We start from the raw sequence: 22007 nt of genomic DNA on the forward strand, positions 1-22007 counted from the left end.
ACATGGTAAAAAGTTAACTTCGAGTTAAACCTTGAGTGAACAAAGTGTTGATCCTATTCTTGCAGCTTTTTTTAAAAGGCGTGAACATTTTCAAAATAAAAAAATAAATAAATCACTCATGCTCTAGATCAGTGGCTTTCAAATTTTTTTAACCACCACCCCACAATAAACTACAAATTGTACACAGCAACCCAGTACACACATATATACACATACAACTGGGTCAAATGTATACAAATTAAAGTTTCACAAAACAATGCTTACTTTTATATTACACGAGATGCTCTGTGGCTATTCTATCCTATCGTTGTTGGCGATGTTGCTTTTTGCAGCACTGGGGACAGAACTCAGGACCTGGAACAAGCTAGCACATACCCTACCACTGAGTCACACCCCCCTAGCCCCTAAGTTTTTTCTTCAATGCTGGTCATGACCCATTCTATGGTCAAAACCCATTTGAAAACTCCTGCAGCCATTCTAATACCTAGTATACTAAGTACTGTTGCCATGAAAACCTAACAGATGGGTACACCCTGAATCCATGTGGGTTTTGAAAATCCACCTCTCCAAATACAAAGAGAGGAACTGGGGACATTAAGATTGCAGATTCCAGAACATTGACAAAAGCAGTTATCACTGTACATGATGAGAAGAATAGCTTCAGCAAGTTTTGGCAGACCTATGGCACTTTTGTTTGTTGGCTTGATTGCTTCATGGTCTGTCAAACATGTGCCGGTTGTGACCAGCATAGGACAGTTCCGCTGCCAACTACAGAGATGGGTATAGGAAGATAGCAGAGCTGGCATTTGGATTTTTATTTGTATTTTTTTGGCAGTGCTGGGGATGGGACCCAGGGCCTCATGCATGCATGCTAGGCAAATGCTCTGCCACTGAGCCACATCCCCAGCCCAGAGCTGGCACTGAGGAGGAAGCCCGCCAAGCCTACCCTAGTGGCCATGGCCCAAAGAGCTGCTGATCCCCCAGCCAGCAAAACAGCCAACCTCTGCTCATTTCTGCTGAGCCCTGAAAAGAGCTGGTTGGTTGGGGTGCCTAGGGTGGGAGGTGGCAGCCCTGTCCTCAGACACTGGGCAGAGGCCCTGAATGCTTGCTGCAGGTGCTGGCCGGCCTTTGCTCTGGTCATCAAGCCTGGGGACAGGGAGTTGGCCAGTTCCCATCCTGAGAAGCCTCTAGGCCTCCTGTCCCCTACTGCTGCTTCCCTCCTCCTTAGCCATTCGCCCCAAAGTGTGCAGCTCCTAACAAATTTCCACACCCATGGAATCATCGCCCTGCTAACAGCACCTCTGTGTCTTCCCACAGTTTGCTAAGAAAAGAGGATTTGTGGCTTCCTAGGAGATTCACAATGCATGTTAACATATGAAAGACTCTGAAAAGTCCTATAGAGAAGAAACCAGTTGAACTTTTTTTTTTTAATTTTAGGATTTTACAAGCTTGTCCCCAAAGATATCCTGCCGCCCTAAAGTTCCTCTGTGGCTAAGGATACCCCTGGGCATCATTGTGGAGTAAATGAAATGCGTCATTGTGTGAAATAGCTCCTAACCGCATCTCAGATCCCAGGAACCACCCTCACCACCCTTTTGGGGTCTAAATCTTTTTCCCATCTTCCCTTTTTTCATGTCCTGTCCCACTTCAAGAATCCTAGTGTCCCCAGGCTCCTGGGGGGGGGGGGGGGCGGATTGCCATAGAAAACAAAGGGGTTGGTTTAATGGGTTACCCTGCCAGGAGAATTGGCATAGTTCTTAGAATTCGGCCAGAGGGCTGACCACCTAATCCAGGCATTATAGGCACCGCTGCCTGGAAGACAGGGAACCCTAGGAGCTTCCAATTCCTCGCCTTTGCACCCAGGGCCTATATTCATTCTTGTTTCTCCATTCCAATGGATGCCCGTATGAGAAGAGCAGAAATCCGTAACAACCCAGCCTCTCCCCTCCCTGCGGCACTTCCCAGGGTTCTTTCTCCTCTGCTTAGGGCCATCTTTGGTGGCAAACTGTTCCTTCCACCCTCCACTAGAATTCTCACCACCCGCCTCCATCCCGTTCCCTCTCCCCTCCCCCATGAACACCCCTAAACCCAGCTAACCAAACGCTCCCCTGGCCAAAGCAGTTTGGGCCATCCTGTGTGGCAGGGGGGTCAGTCCCTCTGCAGGCCAACCACCATGGAGTAGGCCACACTGAGCAGGGGCCAGGAGATGAAGAGCAAGGTGGACTTGTGGCCCGAGCCGCCCACCCCACGGGACGGAAGGCTGTTGGACAGCGAGGCGTTGGCCAGCCCTCCGGTAGAGTTGGCTGCCTCCTCCACGGGGACCCTTGGGGCCAGCAGCTTGGAGAGAAGACTGCTGAACCTGCTCACGGTGGTGGCCACGGGCTCTGGGGACGAGCCCGGACTAGACGTAGTGAGGTTCAGCTCCTCTGGGTCCACACACAGGCCATCGGAGGAGCGCTCGAAAGCCACCTGGCTGAGGTCCAGGCCGGCCACGGAGCCAGGGGAGGCGCAGGGCACGTCGGCCACGCGCCCAGAGCCCTCTATCCAGTCCCGCAGCCACTCCAGGTGGCAGTCGCAGCGCCACGGATTACGGAAGAGGAAGAGGCGTCCCAGGAAGAAGCCGGGCTGGAAGGCGGCCCAGGAGAGCACGGTGAGGCGATTGCTGTTGAGGTGCAGCGCCAGCAGGCCCGACAGGTTCTGGAAGGCGCCTTCCTCCACGAAGGAGATGCTGTTCCGGTCCAGGTAGAGCAGCTCCAGCTCCGCCAGGTCGGCGAACCAGGCGCGCGCCACCAGGCCCAGCGCGTTGCCGCCCAGGTTGAGCGTGCGCAGGCGCCGCAGGCCGCGGAAGGCGTGAGCCGGCAGCTCGGCCAGCAGGTTGTCGTTGAGCAGCAGATGCTCCAGGGCGCCGCAGTCGCCGAAGGCACCGGCGTGCACCACGCGGACGCGGTTGGCCTGCAAGCTGAGTGAGCGCAGGCGCCGCAGGCCCAGCAGCGAGCTGGAGGCCACGGCCTCGATGCGGCCGCGCTCCAGGTGCGCATGTGTCAGGTTGGCCAGGCCGCGGAGCGCGCCCGGCACGCGGCGGAACAGGTTGTCGAAGGCGGCGAGCTCGCGCAGGGCCGGCAGCTCGGCCAGGAGGCGCTCGGGCACGCTGAACAGGCGGCACGCGGCCAGGTCGAGGCGGCGCAGGCGGCCAAGGGCGGCGAAGGTGCGCGCGTGCAGGTAGCGCAGCTCGCCGTTGTGCGCCAGGCGCAGCTCCGCCAGCCGCGGCAGACCCTTGAAGGCGCCCGGCGTGATAAAGGACAGGTTGTTGTGGCGCAGCGACAGGCGGCGCAGAGACGGCAGCGTGCCAAAGGCCCGCTCCCCCAGGATGCGCAGGCCGTTCCGGTCCAGATCGATGGAGGTTGCCTCGCACGGGAACTCGGCCGGCACCCGGAGGAGGCCCGCACGGTCGCAGCGCACTGAGCAGCTACGCTCTGCCGTACTGCAGGTGCAGGCCGCCGGGCAGGCGCGCAAGCAGGCCTCGGAGGCCTGGGTGCTGGGCAGGCCGAGGATCACCGCTGTGGGCGGGTGTAGGGCACAGGAAGGAGAAGAGACAAAAGAGGAGCAATAGTCAGCCAGAAGTCACCCCAGGTAGCAGGACACAGGCCCTCTCCCAAGTTCTCCTGCATCCTGCACATGGCTCCTTCCCACCACCCAGGTCGCACAGGTTTCCCCGCCTTACAGTGCAGTCTTCTTTGCTTTCCGGTTACCCTAATCAGCAAAACCCATGCTGTAATCCCTGCATGGGACTCCATTCTAAACTCCCTCTTGCCTGTATCATGATTGAGTGGCCTGGAAGTTTTGTTGTGTACATGCCTACGGGGATCTTGGAGGGCATTATTAGGGCCTATGCATAGACCTGAGCTGCCTGATACAGCAGCCACGAGGTACATTGCCACAGAGTATTTGAAATGTGGCCAGTCTTAATTGCCATGTGCTCTAAATGGAGAAGAGGCAGCAGATCTCAAAGATGCATTACCAAAAAGAGTAAACTATCACATCAATAATTTTTGTGTTCATTATATATTGAAATATTTTAGGTATGTTGGGGTTAAATGTTAAAATCAATATCAACTGTTTCTACCTTTTTTAGTGGGCCTACTTAGAAATGTATGCATAGGAAGCGGGGCAGAGGGGCCCAGGTTGGTAATCCCAGCAACTCTGGAGGCTGAGGCAAGAGGATCACAAGGTAAGCCTCAGCAATTTAGCCAGGCCCTAAGCAACTTTAACAAGACCCTGTCTCAAAATAAAATATAAAAAGGACTGGAGTGTAGCTTAGAGACAGAGTGCCCCTGGGTTCAATCCCAAGGAAGAAAGGAAAGAAAGAAATTAATTTATACATATGTGGCTTGTGTTTTATTTCTCTTAGTGCTGTTGACCCCTCTCCTAAGAATTCAGTTCTGAAAAAAACCCCACCAAGTAAATTAAGCCTCATGGTGATGAAAGAATTAGGGAGCAGAGGGGTTGGATTTTTTTAGATAAGTTTATCAATCTTCCTTTTTTCCCCCTGTACTGGGGATTGAACCCAGGGGTACTCTATCATTGAGCTACATCCCCAGTCCTTTTCTTCTTACTTTTTTTATTTTGAGATAGGTCTCACTAAGTTGCCCAGACTGACCTTGAACTTTTGATCCCCCTGCCTTAGCCTCCCAAATTGGGTCACTGGGATTACAGGTGTGCTCCACCTACCTGTCCTCTTTTTCTTTAATGGTCACTGAAATTAAACCATAAGGACAGAATGCAAATAAATTATCCATGTCCTCACACATCCCAAAAGAATTAATTATAGGCACTATGCAGTTACATTCCATTCAAGAGCCCTGGCCCTGTAGAAACTTTTTAATGTCATTCTGGGAAAGAAAGGTGCTTATAAATTGTCTTCTGAGCATCTGAGTAGAGAATCAGGTAGAGACTTCAAAAGCCACCCCCCCATAGGCTTTCCACTGGCAGCAAACAGAATGGCATGGCCTACTGTCCTATGGAAGCCAGAGGTCCCAAGCGCGATCTTAAGGACCAGTGGAAAAGACAGCATTGACACATGCACAAGTTTTACTCTCCGGCCAGAAGCAGCTCTCAGGTAGTGTGTGCTCAATCCACAGTTCCTGCAGGGAAGAAAGGGTATCCACAAGTAGCCACTGATTCATACTTTCTGCTGCTCCTCTGCAGTACTCCCAAATTCCTAGCAAACACCCCCGGCCTGCCGTTCAGTCCCTTTCACTGTGTACACAGTATCCGGGCTTATCTACCCAAGCCACTGGGGGAACCTGAAGCTATGGTCAGCACAGAGCTGTGGAGAGTACACTTGCTGCTGCCTCTGGAGATTTGCTCAGCTTCTAGGGTCTTTTCAGTCCATCTGTTGCAGACACTTCATGCTTTCTCAGCTGCTGGGAAGGGGATCCAGCCCTTTCAGACTTGGCTGGGAAACACTCTGACCTTTGAGTGTTCAGTTGAAAGCTGTAGCTGTTTCAACATTCCGATCCTGAGAAAGCTTGACTTGGCTTTTTCTTCTCCCTTCAAGGCTGAGATTGACAGACAGCTTCCAGCAAAGTTCTTGGACCCTATGCCAAGCTCAGCTGTGAACAGGACCTCTGCTGGGTTGGGAGACACTGTGTTAGGGAGACAGGGCCAAGAATATAACCTTTACTCCAGGTCTCAGCTGGACACAGGCAGGACCTTTCCTACCAACTCTTCCAACTGGGTCAAGTCGAAGGCATTAGATTTCATTACAAATTGTCCTTTATTCTAGTCTCTTCTTTCTAATTAAGAGAACTGTGCTCTCAATCATGACTCATGTTTATACCCCACGATAGCTAAAATTGTTCCAGGCACACAGTACGGCTCAATAAATGTTTGCAGAATTAAATGGAATTGATGCCTTCCTCTGTGAGCTTCCTGCTGGAGGATGTCATTTATTTTTAAAACTCTTTGTCAAGAACTCACAGGATTATAAGAGGCAGGATACAACCAATTTGTATGATACAAGAGATCAAAAAAGGTAGTTCCCAGCTAGGAGTGGAAGTGCATAACTCCTGTTATTCCAGTGAATTGGGAGGCTCAGGCAGGAGGATCACTAGTTTAAGGCCAGTCTCAACAACTTAGCAAGACCCTGTCTCAAAATAAAAAAATAAAAAGAACTGGGGATGTGACTCAGTAGTAAAGCATCTTTGGGCTCAATTCTCACAGCCAAAAAGGAAAAAAAAAAAAAGGTAACTCTCAATGTTTTAAAACTGTATGTGAGAGGTGAGAGTGAACTTTTCACTGTATATCCTTTTCACTTAAAATTTTGAACCATGTGGATATATAACCTACTTCAGAAAATAAGTTAAAATTTACTTTCAATTTTATTAAACATTCAAGACAACCAGGAATGGTGGTACATGCCTGTAATCCCAGCTGCTTCAGAGGCTGAGGCAGGAGGATCAGAAATTCAAAGCCAGCCTGGGAAATTTAGTGAGACCTTTTCTCAATAAATAAGTAAATAAATACGAAGATAAAAATAAAAATTTCAAGACATTGTCACTATTGGAGACCTATTTTCAGTCTCTGAAACTTTGATAGCCATTAGAAATGATAACTCACCAAATTATTTAGTGAAATATAAATTTAGTCAAGTAAATTCTCAGAACAGATAGCAGAATTCCAGTATTGGTTCACCCAATATGAAGACTAAGTATATGTTTGTAAGCCAGAAAAATTGGGCATCAAAATAAATTTTTTTTCTAAATAATAACATATTTGGGTGAGTTCTGCTTGCAATGACAAAGTAGTTTGTTATCAGATGAACATTCGTGCAGATAGTTACAGTATACCCAGTTATTACTACAGGGACACGCGGGGCACTTCTAAAACTCACACCCCCAGGCTAATTGCACCAGGGTTGGGATCAGGCAGTAGTAACTTTAAAGCTGCACAGCCTAATTCCAGCAAGGTGGAAGGCTGAGACAGGAGGATCCCAACTTCAAGACCAGTCTCAGCAACTTAGCAAGGTCTTAAGCAACTTAGACCCTATCTCAAAATAAAAAGGGGTGGGGATGTACCACAGTGACAAAGTGCCCCGGGTTCCATCCCCAGTACCAAAACAAAGAAACAAACATGGAAAGCAACCCAAGTAGAAGAGAAGCAAAGTGAGTAAAACCCGGCACGGTGGCACACACCTATAATCTCAGCGACTCAGGAGGCTGAGGCAGGAGGATCACAAGTTCAAGACGAGCCTCAGCTTATTAGCAAGGCCCTAAGGACATAGCAAGACCCTGCCTCAAAAAAAGTCGATGTAACTGATTTTTCCTCTCAGGGCATTTTCACATGGGAAATGCAACCTCTCCAGTTAGAGGTCAGCATTTAAAGCTGCCATGCTGGTCAGAAATTAAGGAGGGAAAAAAGAAAAGAAGGAGCCATAAAATTAGCATATAGTCTCCCCTTATATCCTTGGTTGAAGGACATTTGTGAGGAGTGACTTTTAAGAGGAAAACCAAAACTGATGGCGTAATGGAGGTAGATGAAGAGTTCAAGGTTCACGAGGTTAGAGGATCTTGTAAAATACATCCAGCTTTCCATTGAAACGCCAAAGGGGCACACCTTCGAAGTAAAGACCATTTCCTGGAAGTAAAGACCAAACTAAAATAGGCTTGCTCTAAGCAAGCCCCAAACCAAGCCCTTCAAATATTTGGGGCATCTGCTGGTACTTAAATCTGGATGCTAGAACAAAATTCTATAGCCTTCAAAGGAACACAAGAGAACCCAGAGTTTCTACAATTATCATCCACAGTAGTCAGTGTATAATCGAATAACACTACACATGTTAAAAAGTAGCAAAACAGCCAGGTGCAGTGGTACATACCTGTAATCCCAGAGTCTAGGGAGGCTGAGGCATGAGGATTGCAAGATCGAGACCAGCCTCAGCAAGTTAGTGTGACCTTGTCTCAAAATAAAAAATAAAAAGAGCTGGGGTGTAACTCGGTGGGTTTAGTACCCAGTACCCATAACAAACTAACAAAACAGTTAAGGAAACTGACCCATAGACAGACCACATGTTAGAATTGCCAAAGAAGGGTTTATTATAAATATGTTAGTTTACAGGGGGAGGGAAAAGGTATGAGTCAAGACATGGGGAGCCTGACTTTTGAAAGAGGTCTGGAAACTCTAAAAATGAACCCAATGAAATCTTAGCATTACAATAAGACAATATCTGGAAGTTTTTAAATCATCAAATATACATTGCAGAAGAAAAGATTTATGAACCTGAAAGGCAATCAAAAGATATAACCCAAAGTAAAGCACAAAGAGGAAAAAAATTGAGCCAAAAAATCACCAGATCTGCAAAGACCTTTGGGACAATATCGAGCAGTGAGACCAACATGCATGTATTTGGAGTCCTAGAAGAGAAATGGGACTGGCTGAAAAAGAACTGATGACAATTACTGAAATTGTATTAAAAACAAAAAGCTCATTAGGGCTGGGGCTCAGTGGTAGAGCGCTTGCCTGGTATATGTGAAGCCCTGGGTTCGATTCTCAGCACTGCATAAAAAATAAATAAGGGTCCACTGACAACTAAAAAAATATTTTAAAAAGAAAACTCAGGAAGCCCCATATAACATAAAACCACCACACACACACACACACACACACACACACACACACACACACACACACACACTCCTCTGTCTAGAGATATAATCAAACTGCCAAAAGCCAAAGATAGACAATTCTGAAAAGCATCCGAAGAAGAAAGACATGACATAGAGTAAAGAGCAGTCATAAATAAAATATATACATGTATATCACTATTATGGTCTGAATGTTTGTGGCCCCTGTCCCCTGATTCATATGTTGAAATCCCAACCCCCAAGGTGATAGTATTAGGAGGTACAGAATTTGAAAGGTTATCAGGTCATAGGGGCAGAGCCCTCATGAATGGGATTAGTGCCCTTAGAAAAGGGACTGTAGAGGACTGGGATGCAGCTCAGTGGGAGAGCATTTGTCTAGAATATACAAAGCCCCAGGTTCAGGCTGGGGATGTAGCTCAGTTGGTAGAGTGCTTGCCTTGCATGCACAAGGCCCTGGGTTCAATCCCCAGTACCACCAAAAAAAGAAAAACCAAAACCCATGTAAGACACAAGGAAAAACTGCCACTTATTAGGAATGGACCCTTGCCAGACACCAACTCTGATGGTGCCTTGATTTTAAAACGTTGTTTATAAGTCACCCAGGTTATGGTGTTTTTGTTATAGCAGCCTGAATAAAATAAGACAATAACTGACTTCTTGTCTGTAACAATGAAGGCCATTAGACAGTAGAATGGCATTTCTAAGTGCTGAAAGAAAAGCAAAATCTGGCAACCCAATTCTATATCCAGTGAAAGCATCTTAGAAATGAAGGAAAATAGAGATATTTTCAGATAAACAAAATCAGAGAAAATTCATCTCCAGCAGACTTGTTGCACAAGAAATGAAGACTTTCTCCAGCCTGAAGAAAAATTATACTAGATGAAAATCAGATCCATAGGAAGAAATGAAGAGCAATGGAAATGGTATAAATATGTCATAAAATATAAAAGATGACTTTTCTCATCTGAATTGCCTAACAGACAAGTGGCTGTTTAAAGCAAAAATACCAAGGTATTGTGGCATTTATAGCATATGTAAATGAAAAAACCTGACAACAATGGCATAAAGAATGAAAAGAGAGGTAAATTTAGTTGAATCGTAAATAATCTTGCATTGTGCATGAAGCAAAATAAGATTAATTCAAAGTAAACCATCACAAAAAAAGGTGCGTGTTATAAGCCCTAATAATAAAAAGGGTCTCAACCCCTACCTCACACCATATGTAACACAACCCCAAATGGCAGCAACTATCTATAGGACATAATCTAGGAACTGTGATAACATATGTTATCTGGGTGTTATAAGCATGCATAATGTCACTTAATTAAATTGTATGGGTTTTGCTGGGTGTGGTGGCACAACCCCCTATTCCAGTGACTCGGGAGGCTGAGGCAGGAGGATTGGGAGTTGAAAGCCAGCCTCAACAATTTAGCAAGGCCCTAAGCAACTCAGCAAGACCCTGTCTCAAAATAGAAAATAAAAAGGTCTAGGGATGTGACTCAGTGGTTAAGCACCCCTGGGTTCAACCCCCAGTATCCAAAAAGAAAAATTTTATGTGTTTCTTTTGCTATTATAACAACCAACTTTTTTTTTGGCGGGGGGTGGGGGAGATACTGAGAATTGAATCCAGAAGCACCTTACCACTGAACTACACTCCCAGTCATTTTTATTTTATATTTTGAGACAGAGTCTCACTAAGTTGCTCAGGTGACCTTGAACTTGGGATCCTCCTGCCTCAGCCTCACCAGCCACTGGGATTGCAGGCATGCACCACTCTACCTAGAAACAACCAACTTTTAATAAATATTTGTTCAGGGCTAAGATTGCTACATACATTATTTCATTGACAATGACAGCTGTGCAAGTAAGTATCACTCCCTCCTTCTCACAAGAGGAAACTATTGTACTGTCTCCCACCCCCCACATGGAACCTTTTGAACTTCCATTTCTTTAACTGTGAACTGCACTTCCTGACCTTTGAGGACCTGTCTGGCCCCGTTTTCTGTGGTTCCACAGCAGCTGTTACCAACCACTGCCTCCAAGAAATAAAACACTCCACTCAGAGTCCCATGTGTCTCTGCCATCTCCTCCCAGTCACAGCTGCTTGCTCATGAGCAAACACTTTGATCTAAGTAGAGCTAATCTGATTCAGCCCTTCTCCATGAAGAGGAAATAGGCACTGAGCCAAAGGTCAGTGAGCTTCTATGAGCACAAACCTGCCAGGCATTGGAGATGGGGTTTGTACCAAAGTCACATACAGTTCAGCATTATGGAGGAGTGGAGTTGAGGGGAAGGTGAAGGAGTTGGGGTACTGTCAGTCTGCTCAGGGTGCCATAACAAACCACCATAAAGTGGGAGCTTTCAAACAACAGAAACCTATTTCTTACAGCTCTGGAGGCTGGGAAGTCTAAGAACAAGGCAGACTCTGTCTCGTGAGGGCTCACTTCCTGGTTCATGGACAGCCATCTTGTTGTGTCCTCACACGGTGGGAAGGGCGGGGGAACTTTCTAGGGTCTCTTTTATAACAGCACCAATCACAACCATGAGGGCTCCATCCTTATAGATTATCACTTTCAAAAGCCCCACCTCCTATAGGTCTCATTGGGGGATTTGGTTTTAACCAATAAATTGGGAGTGGGGGCCACAAATGTTCAGACCATTGCATGTGCAGAGAGAGCAATAGCTCTGACATGGGAATCACAGAGATGGAACTCATGAAGCCCAGAGGGGAGCAGAAAGGTGCTGGCCAGCTCTCTAGTTCCCACAAGGCCCTGCTAGAGCTGTTTCTGACATTCTCCTGTTCCCATTTTGGAAACGCACTCAAACCATCTGCGTGGGCGAGTCAATTTCTGTTCCTTTCTGCAAACAAACCATCTCTGATTGCAGTGGACACTGGACACTGGAAAAGGGGACATGTTTTAAACACACTTTCTACACTTAGGAAATTTCCCATATTACAAGTCCTACCTCAAGACAGAAGCCAGAGCCGGCCATAGTGGCGCACACCTGTAATCCCAGAGGCTTGGGAGGCTGAGGCAGGAGGATTGTGAGTTCAAGGCCAACCTCAGCAACTTAGCAAGGCCCTAAACAATTTAGTGAGACCTTGTCTCTAAATAAAATATATATTTTAAAAAGGACCAGGGATGTGGCTCAGTGGTTAAGCACCCCTGAGTTCAATCTCTGGTGAAAAAAAAAAATAGAAGCCAGAAACTCTTTTTTTTTCTCGGGGCTGGGGATTGAACCCAGAGCCTTGTGCTTGCAAGGCAAGCACTCTACCAACTGAGCTATCTCCCCAGCCCCAGAAACTCTTTTTCCTAACTTCCTTAGCAGTTAAGACCCAGGCACGTGACCTAATTTTGTCAAGCAGACACCCAGCAAGACTTGGATTCAGAAGTAGACACCAGGCAGAAACCATTTTCTAGAGAGAATGGCAGAAGAAGCTTTAAGGTTTGCATGGTGGAATTTCTAGCATCCAGCACATAAAACATGATTCTCATGAGGTTTTAGGTGGACCCACCAAGTGGCAGTGGCAGTAGAGTCTTTTGGAGTTGCCCACATCCTGATATAGGCATCGCTCCTGGGTAGTGTGACCTCCAGTTGGGAAGCCTGGAGACACATAATGTCCCCCAAATAAATTTCTGCTCAGTGTCAATGACCTAGAGTAGGTTCGATGGTTTGCAATAAGATTCTTGAGCAAGAGCCTAAGACAGATGCTACAGTTTTGATCTGAAATATAGCCCAAAGTCCCATGTGCTCAAAGCTTGGTCACCAGCCTGTGGTATTACTGAGAGGTGCTGAAACTTTTGAAAGGTGGGGCCTACTTGGAGGATGCTGGGTCATTGGCAGGGTGCCTTTGAAGGGGATGCTGGGATCTTATCCTCTTCCTCTCTTTCTCTCTCTGCTTCTCCGCCAACCTGAGGTAAACACCTCTGCATATGCTCCCGCCCTGACAGAAGCGACAATGTTGACTGACCCTGGACTGAAACCTCTGAAACAATAAACCAAAATAAACTTTTTTCTCCTTGTAAATTGTCACAGCAACGAAAAGCTGACTAACATACCAGTTTCCCTTCATTTCTCTAGTGCCATCTCCCTCCTCATGGCCCCCTCCTTCCTTCCCCGGAAACACCAGGCAAACTCTTCCCTTTGCCAGAGCAAAGGACTCAAATTCAGGGCCAGGCAGCACCCCTCAACCAAAAGGAAACTCCTCACCATTCACTGACAGGAGATACAGAAGAGTAAATGAAAAACTTGTTTAGGACAACCCTGCTTTCTCCATATCCAAATGAAAAGTGCTCTCTCCCAGAATCAGCAGTCACCATTCCAGAAACAAATCTCCTTGGCCATCCAGAGCTGAGTTCCCTGAGAATACCTTGGCCAGAAACACACTTATCAAATTAAAATAAAGATTTCAGTTTGTGAGAAGAGAAAGTCAACTCATTTGGCAGTTGCTTAGCAAATTCTCTTCTCACATTGGTATTTTGGGGAAGGATTCATCTGGAAGTCAGAAAAGACATCAGTGTTCTTATTTCCAATCTGAGGAACAAGGAGAAGAAGATGAGAAATGCAGGAGGGGTCTGGGCTCAGGACTGCCCCTGCTCAGCCAAAAGTTGTCATAGCTCCAGGGTTCATATGCAGGCTTTCCAGAACATTCGTTCTGGAAACACTTACTTTGAGGGCATGCCAGGGTCTTCTCATAAACCCTGAGGATACTTATTCTCACCCCTGCTCTCTCATGCTGCTTTTTTTTTTTAACCTGAGATGACCTCTGTCTCTCCATTTGTTCGTCTGTAAGGTGTGGACAGCTATGAGGAACAGATGCCCCATGCTGCTTGAGACAGCTGTGAAGGCACTGGGCCAAGTTCAAAGTGGGCTCCGTGAGCCACTCATCACAGGATTAAACCTCATCAAGGGACAAATCCTTCCAGGGCCAGGTGGAAATCTGCCCCAGAGTAGAAAGCAACACACCAAGTGTTATGGGGCAGATCTTAAATGTCCCCCAAAAGCTCATATGTTACAGGCCTGGTCACCAGCCTTCGGCACTTTTGGGAGGTGGCGGAACCTTTAAGAGGTAGGGCATGGTGGAAGGATGTCACTGGGAGCATGCACATTAAGGGGATATTGGACATCTGGACCATCCCTTCTTCTCTCTTTCTGCTTCCTACCGCCATGAAGGCAGCTTCTTTGCTCTACCGAAAACTCCCTGCCATGATGTTCGACCTTGCCACAGACAAAAGAGCAACAGAGTCAAGTGATCATGGACTGAAACCTCTAAAAGCATGAGCCAAAGTAAATCTTTCCTCCTTATAAATTTATTATCTCAGGTATTTTGTCATAGCAACAAAAAGTTGACTAACACATGGTTAAACCACAGAATCCTAAAAAATAAGAAATAGTTGTTTTAAGCCACAACGTGTTAGAGTTTATTTCAGGGTAATAGATAACTGTCAAAACACATATGCAATTGCCAGTGGACTCACTCGGGCCAGTTCCTGACACATCATGCCCTGTGACTATCTTTACCATCGTTTTTCTTAAAGGAGGCACAAAGGTGTGTACAGAGTGAATGGAGACCTCCCCAGATGGGGCAGGGGAAATCTGTATCACTGCAAGGCCCTTTGCACAGTGTGAACCAACTTTATTCAGCAGAAGCAAGAAGTAGAGGAAATTGAACTTCAATTTCTGACAGAGGAAAGCAAGCCTGAGGAGAGGGAGACACAGACTGGAGCCAGGAGTGGTTACGTGTAATTGAAAACCTGCTTGATGAATGCTGGCTTCTTCTTTCTGAAGAATGGGTGGACCCTTGAAGGGAATATTGGGATCCTGGCCCCCTCTCTCTCTGCTTGCTTCCCATCTGCCATGAGATAAGCAGTTTTGCTCTATCACGTGCTCCTCGCTATGATGTTCTGCCTCGCCACGGGCCCAAAAGCAATGGAGCCAGCCAATCATGGACTGAAACATCTAAAACCATGAACCAAAATAAATTTTTCCTCCTTATAGATTGTTTACTTTGGAAACTTTGTCACAGCAATGGAAAGCTGACAAATGTGCCAGGTGTCAGAATATTGAAGTTACAGGAGGCTGAGGCAGGAGGATGGCTAGCTCAAAGCCAGCCTCAACAACAGAGAGGCCCTAAGCAACTCAGTGAGACTCTGTCTCTAAATAAAATACAAAATAGGGTTGGGGATGTGGCTCAGTGGTTAAGAGCCCTGAGTTCAATCCCTGGTGCCCCCCCAAAATATATTGAAGTTATTATCACAAGGATAGTGCAAAGGATCTAGAATGATTGCAAGCCAATTACATCAGGATGTTCGGGGGAGGACCAGGCATTGGTATTTTTAAAGCTTCATAGGTGATTCCAAAGTTAAAAGTCAAAATGAGACCAAAGTCAAAAACCAAGAGCCTAGGTAGGCCAACCTTATAAAAATGGGGTTCTTCCGTGTGTATAAAATTTTACAAGATGTAATGGAGTGACCATATGACCTAGCAACTCTACTCCTAGTTATTCCAATTCCAAAGGAATTGGAAGCAGGTTATCTAACAGATACTTGAATATGAATATAAGTAGCTAGCACTATTCACAAGAGCCAAAAGGTAGAAACAACAAATGTCCATCAATGAATGAATGGATAACTTTATGTGGTATGCCATACCATGGAATATTATTCAGCCTTTAAGAAGAGCAAAGGACTGACACATGCTATAAAGCAGATGAAGGGTGAACCTCAAAGTCATTATGCTGAGTAAAATAAGCCAATTATACAAGGCCACATGTTGTATGATTCCATTTATAGGAAAAGTTCAGAACAGGCAAATCCATAAAGGCAGAAAGGAGATTAGTGGTCGCCAGGGGCTGAGCAGAGAATAGGAGTGACTGCTGGATAATAGATAGGCCAAAGTTTCCTTTCTGGAAGATGGAAAATGTCTTGGAACTAGATAGAGGTGATGGCTGCACAACATTGCGAATATGCTAAATATCACTGAATTGTGCACTTTAAAAATGGCTAATGACAGCCGAGCATGGTGGCACACCCCTGTAATCCAAGCAGCTCGGGAGGCTGAGGTAAGAGGATCGCAAGTTCGAGGTCAGCCTCAGCAACTTAGCGAGACCCTAAGCAACTTAATGAGACCCTGTCTCTAATAAAATATAAAAAAGGATGTGGATGTGGTTCAGTGGTAAAGCAACCCTGGGTTCTCAATCTCCAGTACCAAAAAAATAAAATAAAAATAAAAATAAAATGACTAAAAGTAAATTTTATATGGATTTTACCTCTTTTATTTTATTTTGTTTCTGAGGATGGAACCCAGGGGTACTTTACTACTGAGCTACATCCCTCCCCTTTTTTATTTTTATTATATTACTATATATATATACTACATATACTATAGTAATATATATTACTATATATACTATATATATTATTATATTACTAATATATATTATATTACTATATTATATTATTATTACTATGATTATTATATTATTATTACTATTATTATTATTTATTATTATTATTACTTTTTCAAATGTTTCAGGCAGGTGCGTATCACCACACCTGGTTTACCTCTATTTAAAAACAAAAATTACAAGTGTCCCTGAATGTGGACAAACACCTGGAATGGGCACTGAGACTGTGTACTGGTGGCATGCATAGGCCAGCCCCCAGCTGCAAGAAGGCAGCAATGGCTAGGCTCAGGGGCCCCACAGAATGATATCTTAATGCAGACCAGCTGAGTTTCTCTCAGGAGGCCCCGAGCTTTGCAAATATGTGTCTTCCCCCCTTGAGGTTTGCTAGAATGGTTACTCATGGAGTTTCCAACCACAGACTGAGTTTGGAATGTTTCTCTCTTCGAATTGTTTTAAAAGAACTTGTGCCTCATGAAACCAAAATAGCATGGGAAAATATGATCAATTTTCTGGTTTCAGCAAAATCTATTCAGCCACTTTGGCTCTAGAAATTATTCCCTTCCCACTCCTGGCAAAGGCTACCCCAGTTGCTCCTCAGGCCAAGACCCACTGCTGGATTTTCAAAACAAAACTGCATGGGAGAAACCTAAGCAGCAGGAAAGACCATGGCATGGCCTCTGGCCTCACCTGACCCAGAACTGGCTTCCCACACCATGGCAGCAAAATGGGAACCATTGGCAAGAAAAAAGGATCATGGATTCCAGCTGCAGTTTTGCGGCTGAGTCATGAAGGAAGGAGGTATCTCTCTCTGGAGAGGTGGGCTGCTGGGGGCCTCAAAGGCCTTCTGAAATTCCAAGGTAAAGATCTGACCCTTCTGAGAACCAGACAAGACTCTAGAAAGACCTCCAGGACTAAATACTGATCATTATCCTGCTCTGGGCTGGTTATTGGAATGTGTCCTGCAGAGGTTCATGTACTAAAGGCCTGGTCCTCAGGGTGGTGGTATTAACAGGTGGTACTTCCTTTAAAAGGTGGGGCCTAGTGGAAGGTAATTAGGTCATCAAAGGTCTAGCCCTTGGGAGGAATTAATGTAGTTATCAATCCTTCAGAAAGTTCCACAAGACCTGGTAGTTATAAGTGAGCCTGGTACATCCCCTGAGTCCCTCTTGGTTCCTGTCTTGCCATGTCACCTCTTCCTCTCACACATGCTTCTACCATGAAGGCCCCACCAGAACTGAGCAGATGTTGGTGTCATGCTCTTGAACCTCCAGAACTGTAAGTTAAATAAATTGCCTTTCTTTATAAAATACTCAACCTCAGGTATTTTATTATAGCAACAGAAAACAGACTAAGACATACTCCCTAACTGGAGGCAACTTAAATATCCAACAATAGGGGAATTGATAAACAAGCACATCTATAGGATGGAATACTACTAGGCAAGCAAAAGGTAGCAACTACTGCTCCGTGCATTGACATCGGTGAATCTCACATGCATATTGCTCACCATGCCACAGTACTTAACTCTTGACAGTGAGGGATTTATTCCACTTGGTGTACAGTCATTCTATCCCTACATTCTTTCTTCTTTTAAATCCAATTGAATTTACTTATAATACAATGTACCACCTTTAATGAACAATTCAGTAAGTATAACATACGTGTATACATACCATCCCAATCAAGATTTAGAACATTTCCAGCCAGGTGTGGTGCTGCACACCTGTAATTCCGACTCAGGAGGCTGAGGCAGGAGGATGGCAAGTTCAAGGTCAGCCTGGGCAACTTAGGGAAACCCTGTCTCAAAATCTAAAACAATTTAAAAAGGGCTGAGGATGTGGCTCAGTGGCAGTGTGCCCCTGGATTCCCGCACTTAAAAAAAAAACGCAAGTCTTACCCTCTTAGAAGAAGACCTAATCCCTAGCATGAGTGAGTCCCTCAGGCTGAGTAAAGGTTCTGATCTCTGCAGCTTCACCCATTCAACCAACAAACCCTTGTAAAGCACCCATGATGCTTTACTCCAAGGGAGGGAGACCAAACACAAACCCGGACCCTCTTTAAAGACTCAGTATAGAGCAAGCGAAATATGAGGGACCTGTAAAACAATATATGAAATTTGCATGTTATACTATGAATGAGAGGAACACTTGGGAGGCAGTGACAGGGGGGCAGAGGTGGACACTTAATCCTCTGGCAGAAGATGCACTTCTAGGGGAACTGTATGTCCTCAAAAGGAGAAGTTCTGTTCCGATCTTGCCCCAAATTTCCCCTGCTGTGAGCCGCTTCTGATTCCCCCTAGGTCTTGTCGTTTTTGCTCACCAAGGAGACAGAGCACTATCGCTGCCTGTGTCTCAGGAACATGTTGTCCCTATTACTTGTGACTCATGGTCGTCAGAGAAATATTCTCTGTGCTGCTAGAGTGTGTTTTAAATGAAAGCACCAGGGGACATGGAGACGGTCATTAATTTTAAGTGCATCTATTGTTAGCAAATGATGTCACCACTGAGTCCTCCAACTGTCACAAGAAGTCTGGATGTATTTCAGGTTTTTGTCGCATGGTTCCCATTTTGCTGTATGTAGGCTCTGAACTATCTGCATTCTGTAAGGACAGCAGAGCTTTCGGTGCAGTTTTAAATAATAACACTGGCTCGCAGAAGCAAACATTCTGTCCCCATGAGTCAATCAAACTTGATGTCCTTTCTAGGTAGGAGAAATGGCAAGAAGCTGGCTGTTGGTAATTATATAAATGTCAACCTCTGTCCTTTGGAGGCTCCACGAGGTAGGAAGTTGTATCTTATTTATCATAATGTTCCCTATGCCCTGTTCCAATTTTTTCTCATTTATTTATTGGCTCTCCCATAAAGGAATGTAATTTTCTCAAGGATAAAGATCCCTCATAGTATCGAACATATTGAAAGTACATTGTGCATCTATTTGGTTAAACAGAGTAAGTTCTGCTTTTTGAAAAGGTGAAATAAAGAGGAAGAAAATTCTATTACTACCATTTTAGAATGAACTGGTAAAATGTTCCCTACTAGTACTGCAAAAAAAGTCTATCACATAGATCATCATTACCTGAAATAATTAAATTCATCCCAAGGGTCGGAAAAAACGATTCTGTGGGGTCAAATCACTTACTTAACAGATTTTTTCCTTGGGCTATCTCAGATTTGAGCAGCCGGAGCTGGGGAAAATATCTTGTGATGAATCTTCTCGGTTTGGTTGTGTAGTGCTGGGGATGGAAGCCAGGGCCCCGAGCATGCGCAGTAAGCAAGCGCTCTGCCACCTTCTTGGGATATGAAAACGCATGTAACAACAGGACAAAAAACTTTGAAAAAATTCTAAGCATCTCTAATTGCGTAAAGTCCTACAATGCCAACGTCTTTCATTTTTTCTTTCTCTTTTAGGAAGATGGTTTCTTGAAGGGATTGGGGGTTTTAACTAAATGAGCTTAAAATAACATGATCAGAAAACCACTGTAGATGGGGGTTAGAACATTAATAAATTTATATCTGAGATTAGAATAAGAAAGTCACCGAGGAGACTATTTCATATATTTGGCTGGGGTGGGGGTGGGGTTCGTTTTTCAACAAACAGGGGAGGGGACACCACTTGCTGTTTACTCTCATTCTCTATCCCCTCCCCCACGTCACTCCCCCAGTGAAATCTGATCGTGAATGTCCAGATCATAGAAGCCACTTGAAAACTGAACTCTTTGGGTAGAAGCCATGTGACTTCCGGGCATCTTTCCAATTCCTGCACCCAGTGGTAGCAAAACTCACCATGCAGAAGCAGGACCAGCATCCCTTTTACAGACCTGGTGGCTTAGAGCCACCCAGCTGTGGGATCCCTGCCTGAAGAGAGAAAGCAAGCACAGGTCACCTGGTGCCTAGGAGGGGTCCCTTGCGACCCCCATCACCGCCACTGCCTCCACACTTCCTCCAAAATGTCCTACCTTTTTGCCCTTCTTCACATCCATTGCTTCCCCCCAGTGACCTTGGTGTTGGGTGAAGAGAAGCCAACAGCCAATCAGAAGCTCGCCCCAAAGTTCAGCTTGAATCTATTTGGAAACTCTTTCCCCCGCCCGGAGAAGATCCTGACAGTGACTCCGAGGGTATCACTGACAGCCCAGCAAGAAAATGCATGCGGAGAAACCCCTGCAGAGAAGCCTTCATGAAAGTTCCCAAATGCAGCTTACCGTCCTGGGGATCTGCCTGGTCCTGCGCCTCCAAGGAGCCCCTGGGCTGCCCCAGCCCCTCCATCTCCCAAATCAGTCAGCCACACATGATAAAAGATGGTTCGACAGAGAAAGAAAGGCTGGGGGTAGGGGGAGGTCAGAAAGCAGAACAGGAGTCGTTGCTTCTGTGGGTTTCAGTGTTTAGTTTTCTTTCTCCAGATTTAATGGCAGGAAAATCCTGTATCAGATGAGGATTAACAGAGATGAAAGAACGTGTCTGCCTTTCGAATCACCAAAGCCAGTGGCAGATTTTGCTGACACACCAATCAGCTTTATCCCCAGGCCTTGGCCACCCCAGCCCTACTGCCCTCTCCATCTGCCTGGCCCCTTTCTCTCCTTAAACCTTCCCCAGACCCTGCCCCCTTCCCTGACCCCAGCCCCAGCCACCAGCAATATGCAGCCAGAAATTGGCTTCATGCCACCCAAATAGCATTATCAGCATTTTCAACAAGGACACGTTATATAACTTGGAGGGCTGGAGAAAGGACAGGGCAGTTTTAAATAATGATGTTTTCCCGAAATGCAGGCTGCTGGTTTCCTTTCTTTGGAGTGGTGGATGGTGGATGATTCCAAACCAGACTAGGGTGTGGGCCCTTCCACTCCAGTAAGGCTGGAGGCCTGGCTTTGGAATGGAAGCTCACAGCCACAGCCTAAGACAGCAGATCCAGGAAGCCTGTTCAGAATCTGCCCGAAGTTTCTCAAACTCACTCTGACTGCATTAAAGCCCTTGCTACTCTGTGTCCTGCGAAATGCCCTCAGCAACTGTTTGAGAAAAAGCACCTTGGAGCTGGTTAGGAATGCAGAATCTCTGGGCACCCCCAACTCCCACCCTAGACCTCTTGACCCAATATCTGCATTTTAACAAGATGGGGGTGGGGTGGTTCCTAGGTTGTTGTTTTTTGGGTTTTTTTTTTTTTTTTTTTTTTTTTTTGGTACCAGGGATTGAATCCAGGGCATTTAACCACTGAGCCACACTCCCAGCCCTTTTTATTTGAGGCAAGTTCTAAGTTCCTTAGGGCCTCGTTAAACTGCTGAGGCTGGTCTTGAATTTGTGATCCTCCTGGGTCAGCCTCCCAGAGTCACTGGAATTACGGGCATTTACCACCCTGCCCGGCCTGTTCCTATACATTTAAGGTTTGGAAAGCCCTGGTCGGGGAGTAAAGGAGGGAGTCTGGTCTGATCCAGGCAGGGAGGCCAATTTCTCTGGCCCCACTGGCTAGAAGTTCAGTTGCCCTACATTCCCGTGTCCCAGCAGATCCGCCAGGCCTGCAGAGGGCTGGACCCTCTGCTCTCTGCTAGGACCAAGCTCCCCGGTATCCATGACAACCTGCCAACGTCTGGCTCGCTGGCCTTGCAGCACTGATGGGATGAAGGCTAGAGTTAGTTCCCCTCCCACAGCAAGGGATCTGGGTGGGAATCGAGACATCTGAGGTCACTGTGCCCAGGGGAATTTTTGTTGTCTTCCTTTGGGGCCTTAAAAGCCAAACCGTGGCTGAATGGGTCTAACCTCTGGGGATGAGGTAGAGTTGTGGGTGGAGGGAGCCCCCCAAATGAAGCCCTTATCCCCCTGGTGGGCTCGGCCTACCTCCATGGGAGTGGAGGACAGCACTCTCTTTGTGACCACCAGCACTGGATATGTCTTTGTACCTTCACTGCAAACCTTGGTCTAATGAAGCCCCCGCCCCTCCGCAGGCTGAGAGAGTCTGAAACATGGCTGTAA

General features: G+C 46.1%; 1 protein-coding gene across 1 annotated transcript; it reads right to left on the reverse strand.

The window, feature by feature from the left end:
* Positions 1-1351: 1351 nt before the first annotated feature.
* Positions 1352-20762, reverse strand: NYX (nyctalopin). The gene is made up of 3 exons (XM_079122657.1): positions 20249-20762; positions 19833-19904; positions 1352-3557 (listed from the first exon to the last, which is right to left on the reverse strand). The coding sequence occupies exons 2-3, from the start codon at positions 19852-19854 to the stop codon at positions 2149-2151; spliced, it is 1431 nt and encodes a 476-aa protein (XP_078978783.1). The 5' UTR covers positions 19855-19904; positions 20249-20762; the 3' UTR covers positions 1352-2148.
* Between the last annotated feature and the right edge of the window lie 1245 nt (positions 20763-22007).

The sequence above is a fragment of the Sciurus vulgaris genome (genome assembly GCF_902686455.1).
Source record: "Sciurus vulgaris genome assembly, chromosome: X".
Lineage (NCBI taxonomy): Eukaryota > Metazoa > Chordata > Mammalia > Rodentia > Sciuridae > Sciurus > Sciurus vulgaris.